The sequence below is a fragment of the Desmodus rotundus genome, chromosome 6 (assembly GCF_022682495.2).
Source record: "Desmodus rotundus isolate HL8 chromosome 6, HLdesRot8A.1, whole genome shotgun sequence".
Taxonomy (NCBI): Eukaryota; Metazoa; Chordata; class Mammalia; order Chiroptera; family Phyllostomidae; genus Desmodus; species Desmodus rotundus.
In genome coordinates this window covers 146,949,799-146,966,624 of record NC_071392.1, presented here as the reverse complement: position 1 = coordinate 146,966,624, position 16,826 = coordinate 146,949,799, and the positions used below count along the sequence as shown (strand labels likewise).

At 43.1% G+C, this 16,826-nt stretch overlaps 1 protein-coding gene across 1 annotated transcript; it reads left to right on the top strand.

The window, feature by feature from the left end:
* The first annotated feature begins 471 nt into the window (after nucleotides 1-471).
* On the top strand, nucleotides 472-5,552 carry FAM200C (family with sequence similarity 200 member C). The gene is made up of 2 exons (XM_024576946.4): nucleotides 472-888; nucleotides 3,116-5,552. The coding sequence occupies exon 2, from the start codon at nucleotides 3,165-3,167 to the stop codon at nucleotides 4,947-4,949; it is 1,785 nt and encodes a 594-aa protein (XP_024432714.2). The 5' UTR covers nucleotides 472-888; nucleotides 3,116-3,164; the 3' UTR covers nucleotides 4,950-5,552.
* The last annotated feature ends 11,274 nt before the right edge of the window (nucleotides 5,553-16,826 follow it).

Genomic DNA, 16,826 nt, shown 5'->3' with positions numbered 1-16,826 from the left:
TCTGGAAACACGTCCTCCACTGTGAGCATCTTAATGGAATGTATAGCCTGTCTCGTTGGCCTTAAGGTGTAATTCGGGAGTACAATGAACTTCCTTTTCTTTTTCGTCATTGATTCCATATAGAAAATGGTAAATTACTGGAGTTTTACAAGCTCACCTGACACACTCTAAAATTTTATTTCCAAAGCCCTGAAGAACATTATAGAATTGCAGTGCCTTCCATTCCTTAGATTCCATTTTTCTGGCATTCCTTCTGGCAGACAAAATGAAAACATTTCCAGCTCCAAGTACACAGTCTTCCAAAAAACGGATCTGGGGCTGGAGATTGGGAGACGGGGTTTGGGGGGTGATGGCTAGCACGCATGCTCCTTATCCAGCCTCCCCCCCCCCCCCCTCCCCCACACACACACCCGAGCCCCGGCCGGTTGCTAATGCGCCTGCGTGTCTGGAGCTGCCAGGCCCCGTCTGCGGGCGGGAAGCCAGCCGCAGAACCCGGATGGAAGCCCGGCGCGGCTTGGGTGGAGGTGGCTGCGGGCGCCTCGGTGTCACTCCCCTCCGCAGGTTCCTGCTCCGGGGTTGCACCTAAGGAGCCACCGCCTAGAGTGGTTCGGACGCCCAGGGGCTAGGCCCCAGCCTGAGCGGAAAGTGGCTTAGACCTTGAAACGGGTTCCTAAAAGGATCCCGAGCATCCTTGGGGCCTGCGCCTCGGGCTCGGAGAGGGGTGGGTGGAGACGGAGCGGAGTCTTCCTTCGTCGCCGCAGGCGCCCAGTTTTCCCGGGGCAGCCTCCTAAGCGTCCTTAATAACAGCAGCAGGTCCTTGCTGCCCGTTACAAGCTGCGTGTGCCTTCCACGCATGCTCATAAGTAAACATCCCAGCGACCCTATCAGGTAGGTACTATTGTCATCAGCAGCTAAGGAAGTGGGGCTTGGAAAGGTCCCAGTCCGTAAGTGACAAAGCCAGAATCACAGGCTTTTGCGTCTGGAGCGTTCGCTCGTCCCTTTTCTCCTGGCTATTTGCTTTTAACTGTAAAGTGCAGTGATTAAATCCGCTGCCTGCCCGGACACCCGCTCCTGGCGGAGGATAGACAGAAGTAGAATTTGTTTTGGAGTTTTAGGTTTGCAACTGCACTTGGGTGTTGTCATTGCTGAAATGTGTATGTGTAGCATTCCCCAAGTACTTGTTATGGGGATGTTCACCTTTAACTTTTTTTTTCTGTCAATCGTGATACTTTTTCATAGCTACCCTTGTACTTTATCAATTTGCAAAAACATCCTACTTTGTTATATCAGATTTTTCATCCTAGGATACTTTAAAAGAATCATTCTAAAAAAGAATGACATATATCTTAACGAGATACTGCTTTTTGTTTGCTTATTTTACTGTGTATTGTGGAAAATTTCCGGTATACATAAAAATAGAATATGTGTACCCATCATCCAGCTTTAACAGTTAATATCGCAAGGCCGATCTTATTTCTTCTATCTCCACCCCACTTTGTGTGTGTGTGTGTGTGCGTGTGTGCTGAAGCCCACTATATCAAAGGGAACCCCAGCAGCATCTTATCATTTCACTTGTAAATGGTTGAGTCTGTATTTCTGATAAATGAGGGCTTTTTTTTCAAAGACAACCATGCCATTATCACACCTGTTTAAATAGACAATGTTTCCTTACTATGATGATGCTTTTTTCATGTTTATATTTTATAATATTGTGACTACTAAGTACCACAAAGGAGAAAGTGGAAATGGTGAGGTTCTAAAACACAAGAAAGCTTTTTCATCTTTGAGGGTCTTGAACATTGGTAACAAGAATAGTTGTGTTTCTCCTAAACAACTTGTTTTGCTTTTCCATTCAGACAGTGTGAATCACGGGCTGATAGTGTGTTACACTTTAGCAGCAGGAAACTCTGAGCCATATTTGTGTTCTACTTCCATGTCAAGGGTGGCTTAATCAGACCTGTTTGAAATTCTCTGATTAGGTTGGAGTCAAAGCCCCAACCTAAGGATCAAATAGTTTTACAGCCCTGTTTAATCCTTAACTATTGGATTGGCTAAAAAGTCTGTTTAGTTTTTTCTGTAAAATCAAAGACATATTTTTCATTTTCACCAAAAACTTTATTGATTTGACCATTTTGACTATGTCACCTATCTCCTGCTATTGGCTTCTACTGGGTAGAGGCCAGGGGTGCTGCTAAACACCTTCCAATGCATAAGACAGGCCCACAGCAAAGAAGTATTTGGCCACAGTGTCAGTAGTACCAAGAAACTTTGGAAACCACTTTTGACATGTTCAATTGGTGTCACAGCACCTTCTCCATCTACTACACAAATCTTTTTTTGCATTTCAGTTGCATTTTTACCTTTCTTGAAATCATAAAGGATAATATGCCGAAAAATGTTGCATATCTTCTTCCATCTTCAATATTGAAATCACTGCACAAAAATTCACCAATTTTGATGTTCTTTTTTAAATGCACACTGATATGACAGTTGTCACAATACAATCTAACAAAATTGTTTCCAATGAAGTCGAAGACAAGCGCTACTACAGCCATCATACAGATAAAACTAAACAAACTATTTTGGCCATCCTCATAGTAAAAAGAACTAGCCACTCTGTCCAAGTACCCGCCCTTCCTTATTGTATTTAGTGAATTATTTCCTTCTCTATTCAGGGCTTCATAACAGGGGCTGTGCATACATTATTGGCCCAAGATGGAAGGAGGGGTTGGTAGTGAGATGCCCCTTCTGGGCATCAAAATGTAGCATATTTGTTCAGAACATATATCTTGGAAAGCAAATTAAGCCATAACTGCAATCCACCAGTAGAGGACTTAAGAGTATTCCCAACTTGCCTACACCTGAATCGCCCACATAGACCTTGCTGGCCTTTAGCTGTGAGTTTCTAGCTTCAAGCTGGAATGTCATGCCGTCATGGCTTACTTTGAACTGGTATCTAAACAGTCTGTCTCTTCACATGTACACAAATGACAGGATGGCATGTGATGTGGCTTTGTTTTAGTTTGGTTAGCCACTGATTTTTTATTTTGTCTTTTTTGTTGTTGTTTTTTGAGCCACTGATTTTTAATGTGTGGGTTATATTTTACTCCCAAAGCAAAATTCTGCAGCATCTCTGGAACACCACCTGAAAATTTCAGGGTGCCATGTCGAAGAAACGCAAATGGGATGATGACTATGTTCGTTACTGGTTCACCTGTACAACGGAGGTTGACGGAACTCAACGCCCACAGTGCGTCTTGTGTAACTCGGTATTTTCAAATGCTGACCTCAGACCTTCAAAACTCTCTGACCATTTTAACAGGCAGCATGGCGGTGTCGGTGGGCACGATCTCAATAGCCTGAAGCATATGCCAGCACCATCTGATCAGAGCAAAACCTTGAAAGCATTTGGAGTTGCATCTCAAGAGGATGCCTTATTACAAGCCTCCTATCAGTTTGCGTATCTGTGTGCCAAGGAGAAGAATCCTCATACAATAGCTGAAAAATTAGTGAAACCTTGCGCATTGGAAATAGCACATATAGTTTTGGGTCCAGATGCACAGAAGAAGCTTCAGCAGGTTCCCTTATCAGATGATGTGATCCATTCTAGAATTGATGAAATGAGCAAGGATATCTTACAGCAAGTTCTGGAAGACATCAAAGCCAGTCCTCTGCAGGTGGGTATTCAGCTTGCTGAGACAACAGACATGGATGACTGCAGTCAGCTGATGGCATTTGTGCGCTACATAAAAGAAAGAGAGATCATAGAAGAATTTCTATTCTGTGAGCCGTTGCAGTTAACCATGAAAGGAAAAGATGTGTTCAGTCTCTTCAGAGACTTCTTTTTGAAGCATAAGATAGGACTTGATGTATGTGGCTCTGTTTGTACTGATGGTGCCTCATCTATGCTTGGAGAAAATTCAGAGTTCGTCGCTTGTGTGAAAAAAGAGGTACCTCACATTGTGATTACACATTGCTTGTTGAACCCTCACGAACTTGTCACGAAGACATTGCCTGCGAAGCTGAGGGATGCTCTGTTTACTGTCGTGAGGGTAATAAATTTCATCAAAGGGCGAGCTCCGAATCATCGCCTGTTTCAGGCCTTTTTCGAAGAGATCGGAATAGAGTACAGCGTCCTCCTTTTCCACACGGAAATGCGGTGGCTTTCCCGAGGCCAAATACTTACTCATATTTTTGAAATGTATGAAGAAATAAACCAGTTTCTTCACCACCAAAACAGTACTTTAGTTAACGGCTTTGAAAATAAAGAGTTTAAAATTCATCTAGCCTACCTTGCAGATTTATTCAAACACCTGAATGAACTCAGTGCCTCTATGCAAAGGACTGGGATGAACACGGTGTCAGCTAGAGAGAAGCTATCTGCCTTTGTTAGGAAGTTTCCATTTTGGCTAAAGCGAATCGAGAAAAGAAATTTTACCAACTTTCCTTTCCTTGAAGAAATAATCGTCTCAGATGATGAAGCGGGAAGCATTGCCGCCGAAATCACACTGCATCTGCAACAGCTGAACAACTCCTCCCACGGGTATTTTTCCGTGGGGGATCTTGAAGAGGCAAGTAAGTGGATACTGGATCCATTTCTTTTTAACCTGGATTTTGTTGATGACGGTTATTTAATGAAGAATGATCTTGCTGAATTACGAGCGAGTGGCCAAATTTTAATGGAATTTGAGACAATGAAGCTCGAGGATTTCTGGTGTGTTCAGTTTACAATATTTCCAGACCTGGCAAAGACAGCTCTAGAAATCCTTATACCGTTTGCCTCGACGTACCTTTGTGAATTGGGATTTTCGTCACTTTTACATTTTAAAACAAAGTCCAGAAGCTACATTAATATGAGTGAAGACATCCGTGTGGCTATTTCAAAAAAAGTTCCTCGTTTCTCAGACATCATTGAACAAAAGCTACAGCTACAGCAGAAGTCACTGTAAGCTGATACACTTTTTTTAAATGTATAATTTTCAATATATTCTTAATTCCATTGTAAAATTAAGCTGTAATTCTTTCTCTTTCCTTTTATGTTTATGGTATTCTAAATCCTATGTTTAAAAAATTTAGCATCATTAACTTTTAATTTTCACATGAGTCATGTGAAAGTATGTTTTATAAAATGCAAGCAGCAGAAAAGATGACCACTGCGTAGTTAATACATAGGATTCTTCTAAGTATGTGTTTAACCTGTTGATGTGATGCAGTAAGAGGACACCCCGGCACTAGAGTACCCAGCAGAACAGTGCAGTAGGCTAAGGACCGGAGCCAAGATGGAAAACAAGACCTCCCAGAACACGCATCTTCATGTTAAGAGTAGAAGCCAAAGGGCGAAACAACAGGCGGTCTTCCCCTGTCTCTGAGGTCTGTCGCGGGGAGATTGATGGAATCAGAAGAGGATCATGAAATGTCCTAGAGGGAGAAGGGATGATTCTGGTTTACATAGGATTTATTTTTAAATGTGTTCTTCGGAGTTAGTCTCACAGTGTCCATTCCTCTAGCTACCATGCCCTAAATACTACATTAATAAATATCCTAATATCCTATTAGTCACTCTTTGTCTTCTTTTAAATTGCATCAGGACTCCAGGTCATGGGGCTGCAAAAAGGAGATCCCAGAGCCTTACCCTAGAGAGTCTGATGTAGCAGGTCTGGGGCTGATCAAGGATCCTCATTCTTAACTAGTGTTCCGGTGGTTCTGATGGAGTCGTTGCTCGTCTGGCCTCATCTTATTTTTCCTACACTTATTTTTCCTTTACTCCAGCTTCCTCTCTTATTTTATATCTTATATGTATTTTTTTTATTAAAGATTTTATTTATTTGTAGAGAGCAGGGAGGGAAGGAGAAAGAGAAGGAGAGAAACATTAATGTGTAAGAGACATACCAACTAGTTGCCTCTTGCATGTCCCCTACTGGGGACCTGGCCTGCAACCCAAGCATGTGCCTTGACTAGGAATCGAACCAACGACCTTTTGGTGGACAGGCCAGCACTCAGTCCACTCAGTTACACCAGCCAGGGCCTTATATGTATTTTTCTAACATAGTTTAAAACTTTTGAATATACCAGAATATAAATAATAAATTGACGTGAAGGCACTGTAGTAAAGGGCCATCAGAAAGTTTCCCATGGGAATTTAAATTAATGTACTCTTTCTGAATGATAATTTGGCAAAATATATTTTTAATTTAAATAAATTTACATCTTTATTTCAAAACTTTAATGTTTAATCAAAGTACTGTGTGCTCAAGGCTGGAGAAAAAAAATGAGTTCTGTAATGAAAAGCCGCAGTCTTCTTCCTGCCCAATTTCCGTAACTGTTTCTGCTTTAACATCTCGTGCTTCCACCCCTATAGCCAGGTAATACTCCCAACACATATGCCAGCATTTATGTTTAGAAGTTATATATTGACTCCTCTAGATGACAGGTAAGGTTTGAATGTATAAAACATCTATCTCCTTTCCTGCTACCCTTAATTTTTTTATCATTATGATACTAACTTTAGCTCTTCTATTGATTATTCATTTGCCTTTGATTGAGGATTTTTCCCTCTAGGAATTTACCGCATGGAATAATCAGAGATTTCCATAAAGTTTTATTTATAAGGTAGGTAATCGCAGCATTTTACAACAGTGAAAAATTGGCGGGGGGGGACCCGGAGGGGAATGGAATGTGACTACCAAAGTTAGATGCCACTTGCATAGTGCATGTCAAAGTTTATATTGTCTACACAAAAACTGAGTGTTATCACATCCATCAAAATACTTTTGTCAATAAATAGAAATGAGTGCCTTCTTTCATTTAAAAATGTGGTTACAAAATATGTCTTAATTTTTTCTAGTATAATCTAACGTCCAGAACAGTTGGAAAAATTTCCTAAGTTAGTAAAGGAATAAATCTGGGTAAGTATGTGTAATGCTTAATACATTTGCGTATCTAAAGGTAGGAAGGAGTGGGGATGAGAGTGAAGCCTGAAACCTAACAGCACAGGAGCAGGACGAGGATGAAATGCCAGAAGCAAATGACCTTTCAGAAACAGTGTTTCCTGGAGTCCACTAGAATGCTCCCTTAGACGAAATTCATTCATTTCTGCTCGAAAACAAAAAACCCAGAGGACATTTTAAAGGAGATAACTGATTTTTTAAAATTCATTTTCAAATTCTACAACAGTTTATTTTCCTTGATCAAATGAAAGAGACCCTATTATCTTCTACGATGAAGAAACTCAATTTTTTTTAGTTTAAAAATCTCCCACAATGACACACATATTGACACATGTAAGTCGTATGTGTTAGTTTCTTTTTTCCAGGGAAGAGATAACTTTCCTATATTTTTACTATGTAATTAAAGTCATTGAGAAATTGCAAAGAGGAGCCAGACAGGATAAAGACATAATCTTTATGACCAGCAGATGTCACTCTGTGCATGATTGGTTGAAAGCAAACTTTCTGCATTACAATTTTGCCAAATACCTGATTTTAAACATCTCTAGAAAACCAATAGTAGCTCAAATTAAAATTGCCCACCTAAGCCTCTGTAGTCTCAAAACTGGCAGACAGAACTCTGCTGGAGCGAGTAACTACCAGAACACAAGAAATCACCGGGAAACCAGGGTGGGAAAGAGAAGATATAAATGGCTTTTTCTCTAACACTGACTTGATCATGTGGACTTTTTGACATCTTGGCTGCTTTTCTAAGTCACCAAAAGCTCTTGAAATGGGTGGATAGGTCAGCATTTTCAGACATTCAATGGGAATTAAAACCAAATAAAGGATAAAATTTACAATATATTACTATTATTTCAGTTTTTTTAAATTAGGCTCTTGATGATTACAGTATAGAATCCTTTTAGCACTAAATTCAAAGTATTTTAAACCTGCCTTTTATATCTACCAAGCATTTGGAAAAGTCAAATTTGAAGCTTTTAATTTACCTTCATTTAAAGATCAGTATAAGGTGATTGTCTAATTTATTGTGTTTTGTACTTTATCTTTTGAAAATAAAAATACCTAAGGTTATTTTCCTAGTGTTTTACAATTTCACTCGAAATCTCACAGAAATGGACTCAGCTAGTGGCTCAGCTGCTGAGTAGCTGTGTAACCTCCATAGCTCTCAGCAAATAGGAATCAAGTGGTCTGGCAGACCTTTCATCTCCTATTTTGTCCTGCTCCGCATTCGTTCACCCACTTTTAATAACAGCACCCTTATTTTTATTTAAGGAACTTCCCTTACCCCACTGTCAGTCTGTCTGGTTCAGTCCTGGCTAGTTAAGAGTCAACTCCAATACCTTTGCTGGAATTAATGGGGAAGATTCTATACTTGCTAAACCAGCAGCATGTTGAGTCTAGAGCTTCCAGGGATCAACTCGACTGCCAGAGGATGAAGCAGCAGAGACAAAGCCCAGAAGAGGAAAGAGACAAATCCCTTATGACATTGCTTCAGCCCCTAAATACAGTCACAGTTATTTTTTTTTTCCTGTAAGTCACATGAGCTAACAAATTCCCTCTTGCTTAAGGCCATTTGTTTCCTGCCACATGCAACCCAAAAGACTTGCTTCGTGTACTTGGTTTTCAGTCTTACTATGAATGGCCACTGGGAATGGTTGGACTCCATTCATTTTATTGTGTGATTTGTACAGTTCTCACCTACCCCAGGCCTCAGTTTTCTTCCCTGTAAGATGAAACAGTTGGGCAAGTTTTCCCAAGAGAACCTTTTCATTTTTTTTTCCCCACAAAGGCCATATTTTATTTGCTTAATTTTGGAATTTTGGTGACACTGACATCAGTATGAAGAACCTGGCCTAGATATAAATGGAAAACTAGATTTTTGTTGTTTTATTTTGGGATTTTTGTTTGTTTTTAGTTTTTGATTTTTGTTTTTTACAATGGGATCAGTTTGATTTCTGGAGCAAACACTTTCTATTTATCATTTCCTTCTACTAACAAAAGCCCCATGCTACAATTTTGGAGACTCTCACCCTTTATCAGGTTTACCTTTCTATTCTGGCGCTGATACTTATCCACATTTTCAGAAGACCTTTATCCCGTGTTTTATTATGATGGGTCTCACACATACCAAAAAGTTGGGAGACTAATACAATGAACACCGATATGCCTATTTTCTAGATTCAGTTAGCATTTTGCTGCAACTACCTGTTTATATAAATGTGTAGGTGTTCATGTATCCAACAGGGTCCAGTAAGACACAGAAAACATACCAGTGTGTCACAAATAGAATCTACAATAAAGAATCATTAACTAGGTATTGGAGAACTGGGAAGGCAAAAGGGGATACAGAGATAGTAAATTCTGGAAGCAGAGAGCATCACTAGGGCTGAGTGAACAAGAGAAGAGGTTGAGCTTAGAAAAGAGGTCCCTTGGAAGTAAGACTCGGTGTCTGAGGAAGGGGGTTGGCTAGATGGGCATTTGTTTTAGTAGCACAAAAGCCGGAAGAACGTGTGCCAGCTTGCTGGTGCTGCGCTCTCTGAGAGTGCATGAGGAGGCTAGCCGTGGAAGTGTGGGAAAAACTGCACATTTAAACCGAGTAGTTCCCACTGCTGCTGGACCCGATTCTCTCTGCAGCGCAGACTCGCAGCAGGGCCTTCCCTGCACCCAGCACTGCAGTGTCACGGAAAGTGGGTCCGAGTGACACACTCAAGTGCGATATGTGTTGGTTAACAGACCGACCACCAAAGCTCTCTATGAGAAAGGCATGTTTTCCCCTTTGAACTTTTTTAAGAGTGTGTTGTATTTTTAATATGTGCTGCAGGCATATGGTGAGTTGAAACAGTGCAGTGAAGGCTGCGTCTCCCACCTCATCCAGCTCTTTGGTCCTCCCCAGAGGCAGCCACTCTTACCAGGTTATTTTTAAAGAGATGGTTACACATAAAGACACGCATTTTCACAAGTGGTAGCACACTAGACACTCTTGTGTGCTTTAGTTTTTAAGTTTTCATTCATATCGTAAGTTAAGTGGATTAGATGTGCAGAGCTAAGTGTCATGAGCGTTATTTAAAAGAAATCTATAGAAATCTTTTGAAATACAAGATTTAGAGAAATTAGTCTCCTTCTTCACAACAGCTAACAGTTTCTAGCTGCTAGCTAAATTTCATTTATGCGGTTTAATCACGCTTCATTTTCTCAGTCAGGGATTTCTGCTTTTCTTCCAAACCAAAGGGCAGGGGTAGATGTTTTATTTCTCCTATTTCCTCCCAAAATGATGCTGGCGAAGTCCTGGTTTCTACACTCATTCATACACTGCTTTCTCAAAGCTTGATTCTATAAAGCAGAAGCCTCTCCAGGGGTGTCCAGCCTGAGTCCTGCGGGCCACATGTAGCTCAGGATGGTTACGAATGTAGCCCAACACAAAATCGTAAATTTGCTTAAAGCATGAGATTTTTTTGTTTTTGTTAGTGTTTGTATATTTAATGTGTAGTCCAAGACAACTCTTCTTCCACTGTGTCCCAGAGACACGAAAATGTCGGGCACCCCTGCCGGGCATTTTCCTCACATCAGATGTCTGCTCATTTCTGATCCTCACGCTGAGTTGTAAAACCTCACCGAGAGCTTGTTGCATCAGATTCCGAAATGAGTTCTCCCCAACCGAGGCCCTGCAAGTTACATCTGGAAACTGGCTGGATCTTTCCGGGTTGTGTCCCGTTGAATTAAGTAGTGTCTATTTTGGTCTGACTTCATTTCTGCTGGGGCTTTTACTCTCCTGAAATCTTTTATCAGAAGAACCTCTCAGAACTCTCTGGTTCTTCTTTTCCTTCCCAGGAAATCCACTCTGCCCCACTAGCTATGGTTTAGGAGACAGAACGTATGACTGGGCCAGGTCCACATTCCCGTCCCAACTCTGCCTCTCCCTCCCCGTGAAACATTGGGAAGATGGCCTTTTTCTGTGCCTCAGTTTCTTCAGCTGTGTAATGGGAGAAACACTTGCCCCAAACTTGGAAGATGGCAAAAGACTGCTCTTTGAAATATTTTTTAATGCCAAGTTTATAATTATTGGGGATTTATGATTATCAAGTCTCTAAACTCTGCCATATCCCCAGGTCCAGCGTACCCATAAGAGAAAAGGAAGAATTTCCAAGAACTATAACACAGAATATACTTAAAAAAAATTTTATTGAGGAGATGGGTGTAAATAAGTAATAGATTTTTATGGTTTTAAAAATTAAATTGTCCCAAAACACATGCAGTAAAAAATAAGTCTCTCTCTTACCACTGTTTTCCAATTGTCCTCTCCAGAGACAACTTCTTGTGTTATAATTTTTTGTGTATCCTTCTGGAGATAGATTATGCTCCTGCGTCCTTGTGTTTGTGTGTTTTCCTCACCTCTTTTTATTTAACTTGAATGGGAGAAAACGAAACACACTATTCTGCTCCTCATTTTTCTCACTAAACAGTTTATCTTGGAGATAATTATGTAATAGTACATAGAGGTCTGTCTCTATGTATGTAAAATGATTTATTTAATTATTCCCTTATTACTAAGAATTTAGATTGTTTCCAGTCTTCTATCAGTTCAAACAAGGTTGCAAAGGACATCCTTATACTCACTTTCAGGATACGTTAAAGGAAATAGAACAGCTATGTCAAGAAATAAATTGTACATTTTTCATTTGTATAAATCTGCAAAGCCTTCCTTGCAGTTCAGCTGTCGTCTTGTTTCACTCTGAGGGACCCAATACACAGAGCTGCCAGCGTTCACTCGGACGTCGCGGTCTTCCTGTGGCAGCAAGTCCTCCTCTCAACAGCTGTCCCCAGCTCCGCCGTGTTAGTGAGACTCCATCTGGGATGACCTCACGCTGGAGAATTTTGCAGCCCCAAAGCCCCCAGCTGAAAGTAAATATTGACAGCTTGGGCCTTGGCCATTAGCTGTTTGGAATGATTCAGCAATCATTTTTAAATACTCTTTTGTACCAAAATTGGACGAAAGAAAGGGTTGAAAAAGACAAACAGGAAGGCCTACATTTTAATAACTAATGCAAGACAAAATGGTCTTGGATTTTCTTTGTCTTGACCGCACAACTAACTACCAAGTCACTGGAGGTCTCTGGCTCTTTTTGTCCTTGTGTGAAATGAAGAGCACGGACCAGGCTATTTCTCAGGACCCTTCCTGCTTTGAGATTCTGAAGGTTCAGATGGAGTGTAGGCCAGGGGCACACGTTCTCCCAACCTCACTGTATTCGGAAAGCAAGAGATGTCACACATCAGTCCATTATTCATGTCCAAATGGTACAATTGACCAGGGATTTAGACAGTGACATGCTGGTAAACAGGCCGGGGGCTTACTTGGGGCAAAGACCGGCTTGATTTGTAGCTTTTGCTGATTTCTGCAGTCTCATTATTCCCACTATGACAATTTCAAACTGCTAATGAGAGGACACTGAACTCAGAGTTGGGAGGAGAGGCACAGAATTGGCTGCCGGCTTCAGTAAATGATCCATTAGGAATTCAAAGAAAGCATTTTCTTCATACCGTTCTGTGTTGCGAGGACTTCATGAAAGAGGAGAGATTTGATGTAGGCATTGAAGAATACCATATACCATTTTTCCATGATAACCGACAAACTAGCTTAAACAAAGAAGGAGAATATGAGACTGTGAATGTTTTAGCACAAGGATCTGAACAAAGGATGTAATAATGGAGTCACAACACTTGCTTCCACCTTTCAGTTCTTCTTGCATCTGCTGTTATTTGTGTATTGATGTCATTGACCCCTGCCATAAACAGGCTCTCTCCCCAGGCAGGAAATAGGCTCTGGGCAACCCAGGGCTCTGTCCTCACAGTTAACCAATCAGAAGAAAAGCAGTGCCCTCCCATGGAGATCACGTGGGAAGACTGATTGGTTCTGCTTGGGCCTCATGCCCACCACGTGGACTCTCAACTGGACAGAAAAGGAAAGGGTACCTGGTCCACATGCCCCTGCAGCCAGAGGGCAGGCAGAGCACTGAGAGGGTCCACCCTTTCCCTGCCACTCCGTACACATGAGAGTCATCCACACAGACTTCCCCAATGGACAGAGGAATACTGGCAGATAAGAGCCATGAATTTCTCGTAGACATATGGGCGAGGCTCTGTGATGCACAAGAGTGGGTACCAGTTCGAGGAAACTGCATAAGTGGAGGGGCAGAAACAGAAACGTTGAAGGTGCATCTAGGAGCCAGTGAGAAATGCCCCCTGACCAAAGCAGGGCTACCCACAGGGCAGTGGGTCTCAGTGAAGGGTGATTTTGCCCCTGTTGGGGCATTTGGCAACATCTGGAGATATTTCTGGTAGTCACAGTGGGGGAGGAGTAAGGGGCCACTATTATTTTCTTCTAGAGGATGGGGGCCAGAGATCCTGCTAAGCGTCCTCCAATGCACAGGACAGTCCCCACAGTGAAGACTGTCCAGCCTCAAATGTCAACAGTGCCAAGGTGCAGAAACCCTGATGCATAGGAAAAATAGGAGAAAAGGCTGGAAAGATGTCAAAACAGAGGGCTCTCAGTTAGGCTACAGAAAGGCTAAAGTGTCTGGGTTCCATCCTGCAACTACTACACAGGGGAGGATTAGAAAGATGTGGAGAAAGGCTAATATGGCTTTTACACACGCTGGTCCTTCTGCCTGGCACCTCTCCCCACTCCTCCTTTGCCACCATTGCATAGCTAGCCTTTTTTTATCCTCTGCCACTCAGCTGAAATGTCATCTACGTGAACGATCTTCCAGGCCTCCCAATCAAAATAGGTTCTCTCACAGACTCCGCGCCCCCACCCTCTCCCAGTTCCCTCTTCTTTCCCTTCATGACTCTTACCTCGGTTTTGAATAGCATTTGGGTGCTGATTGAACGTCTGTATCCTCACGAGCACCATGGCAGCAGAGACCTTGCTCGTTTGTGCGCTACTGTGAGCCCAACGTCACGCAGAGTACCTTGTGCATCGTAGCTGTTTCAAATATAATCAACTGGTTAATTAATGTGAAGGCTGATTATTTGAAGAGAGGTTGAAGACAGGAGGTGGAATTGGGAGAGGGAAGAAAGGTAGTCCACTGGCTTCCATCCCTGCTGCTTCTGATTCACACTCATCTCCCGTCTCTGACTTTCATGTCAGCTGGTGTTCAAGTGAAGATGCAAAACCCTTCTTGCTATTTGAAGCAGATGGGATTTACTATAGAGAGTGAAGAGAATTTAGAATTGTTGCAGAGTGAGCTCTGGCCTAGGCCTCCCAGAATGGAATGATTCCCAGAACGCCACCACAGTACTGACCTCACAAGGGAGCTCCACTTTCTGCCACAATGGGGAAGCCAGGAGTGCAGGGAGCAGCTGCTGGTCCAGCCCAGCTACAGGAACCCACCATCTCAGGTGCAGTCTGAGGCAGCCACTGCCAGAACTCCAGAGCCATACTGCATCTTTGGGTCAGTACCAGCAAGATGGATTCCTCCCAGGCTGCGGTCTCCTCTCCTCCTGACTCAATATTTTTTTAAATTCAGGTCTTGCACAAGCACTCAGGACTGGCTAAATCTAAATTACAATGAGAACTCCAGCAGCAAGGAGTCTAGGAAATGGGTTTTTCGTTTTACAGCCTCTATAGTATATATGGGAAGGCATACCTGAGACAAGTTTGGACAGATGTGGAACAAGCCCAACTATCACATCTGTGGCCATCAGTATCACGACGTCATTCATCTTTCCTTGTTTGGTGCTGGGCATGTGCTTTAGGCACGAACAGATGTGAAATGAATTGAACCAAATCAAACGAACGAGAACAGCCTCCTCCTTTCTTACAATGCTTTGCACCTTCCTTACGGCACTACTGCATTTGGCCTCTTCGAGGAATGTGTATTCTCGTCCATTTTCCTTGTAGACCAGAAGTTCATCTCCTTGTCCCCACACTCTTAATAGGTAATGGATGTTTGTGGGCTGAATTAAACACAGAAACAGGCTAGAGGGAGGGAGTTCTGAGCCCTATGGTAGCTTGAGGCAGCTCCTGGAACAGCCATTTCCCAAGCACTTTGGAGTTCCCGCTGCACGAAGTCACGGGACAAGGCGCCAGGGATTCTGCTTGGCTCTGGGAGACCTAGGTTCTAGGGCGCTTTCCAAACCTGGAAAACCATCCACCCTCATTCATCCATTTACTCAGCCAGGAAACATGTATTAAATGCTTGCTGGGTGCCAAGTGTTAACCATTTCCTTACCAGCAAGAGCAGGCCAGCAGTCTCAACCTCTGCTGCAGTGGCGCCCCGAAGGTAACACACAGAGGTTCCTACTCTACCCTGGGATGGGGGCTTTCCTGAGCCCTTTCGGTTCTAAAGAGGCTCCAAGCATTCTAAGCAGGGTTTCCTCACCTTTTCCAATCCAGACACATCTGGGAACAGACCAACTTACCCAGACGGGGTGGCGGATGGAAGCCCCCTTTCCAGCCATCTGTGAATCAGCATACTACACTCTACTTCACATGGCATCTTTCATACATGTCAAGAACTCACACGTCCCCTACACCCAGGCAGGGCTCAAGCGAAACCTCTCTTCCCCAAGCTTCCCCCTGACCCTCCCCCATTTCATACTTAATGTTTTTCTCTTCTGCAGCACTCGTTTCACATGAAACCACTTAAGCTGTCCTCACTGGACTCAGCTTCCATGAGAGCAGGCACCAAGCCTGTTTGGTTTATCTCTATCTCCCCAGCACCTAGCTTGGGGACTGACACATAATAGATGCTCATTAAATGTTTGCTGAATCGATGTTTGTTGAGCCCACTAACTTTCATCCTCAAATAATATTTATGTAATATTAGTAATAGTTCTCTACATAGTTCAGTGGCTTACCAACACCTTTATGGGCAACTGTCCCACCTTTGGGAGGAAGGACAGTGCAGGAATATTATTCTCCCAACTTTTCAGAAAATGAAACGCCATCTATGAAGTAGCTGACTTTTCTAATATGGTGGAACCAGCATTAGCGTTCGAACGCATACCTGCATTAAAATTCTGACTGTAAACCCTGGGTCATACACCATGTGTTAGCCAGATGCTCTGGCAGCCCAGTGAACTAGTGGTAGCTAGTGGAAGAGAGCAGTGGAAGGAAGAGGGAGAAGCAAAAGCCAGGCCTCTGAGGACCTTTTCCCCCCTGATGTCTGCTTGTTACCTACATGAGGGCTGCGACCAGCGGCAGCTCTCCACACTATTATGCATGCACACACATCTGGACACAATCCTCACCAAGGCACACATGCCTATAAACACACACAAGGTTTGAGCCGCTGCACAAGCAGTTGCCCGCAGACATCAGGCATGTACATACCAACACATAGTTATGTGTGCTCGTACACACATTTAATCATGCACCCAACACACAGACATCCAGCCACTACCGTGTCCACCCAGCAACTAAAAGTATTCTTTGGTCGCACACCAAGCTACGTGTGCATGTACATGCACATACATGAGCCCTGATGTGTGTTTGCACACATGCACTTATGCATGCACACGCACGTGTGCATGGTTCTCACTCTCAAGTACATGCACATTCAGTACCCGGGGAAATGCGGCTGTTGTAAGCTATCATGCCCACATGCACCCTCAGATCCACAGTGATAGGAACGCTCACATGCAAGCAGCAGGCATATGCACACGTTCCCACACCCTTGCACATGCCTGGGTAACAGTTACTTTCATGCACGGAAACCTCCAGACACACTGACAGGTTCTACACACGGAGAGATGCCTTGACACACCCAAGTTGCCGCCAGCGCTGAAAGTTTTTCCAAACCAACTCCGCAGGGGGAATCGCCGCGCTGCGGGCGGCCCACGTGACCGGGAGGACGGCGCTCCCGCCCGTGACGGGAT

What these genes read in the sequence shown, in the direction of transcription:
- FAM200C (XM_024576946.4), top strand. Translation starts at nt 3,165, where the DNA reads ATGTCGAAGAAACGCAAATGGGATGATGACTATGTTCGTTACTGGTTC.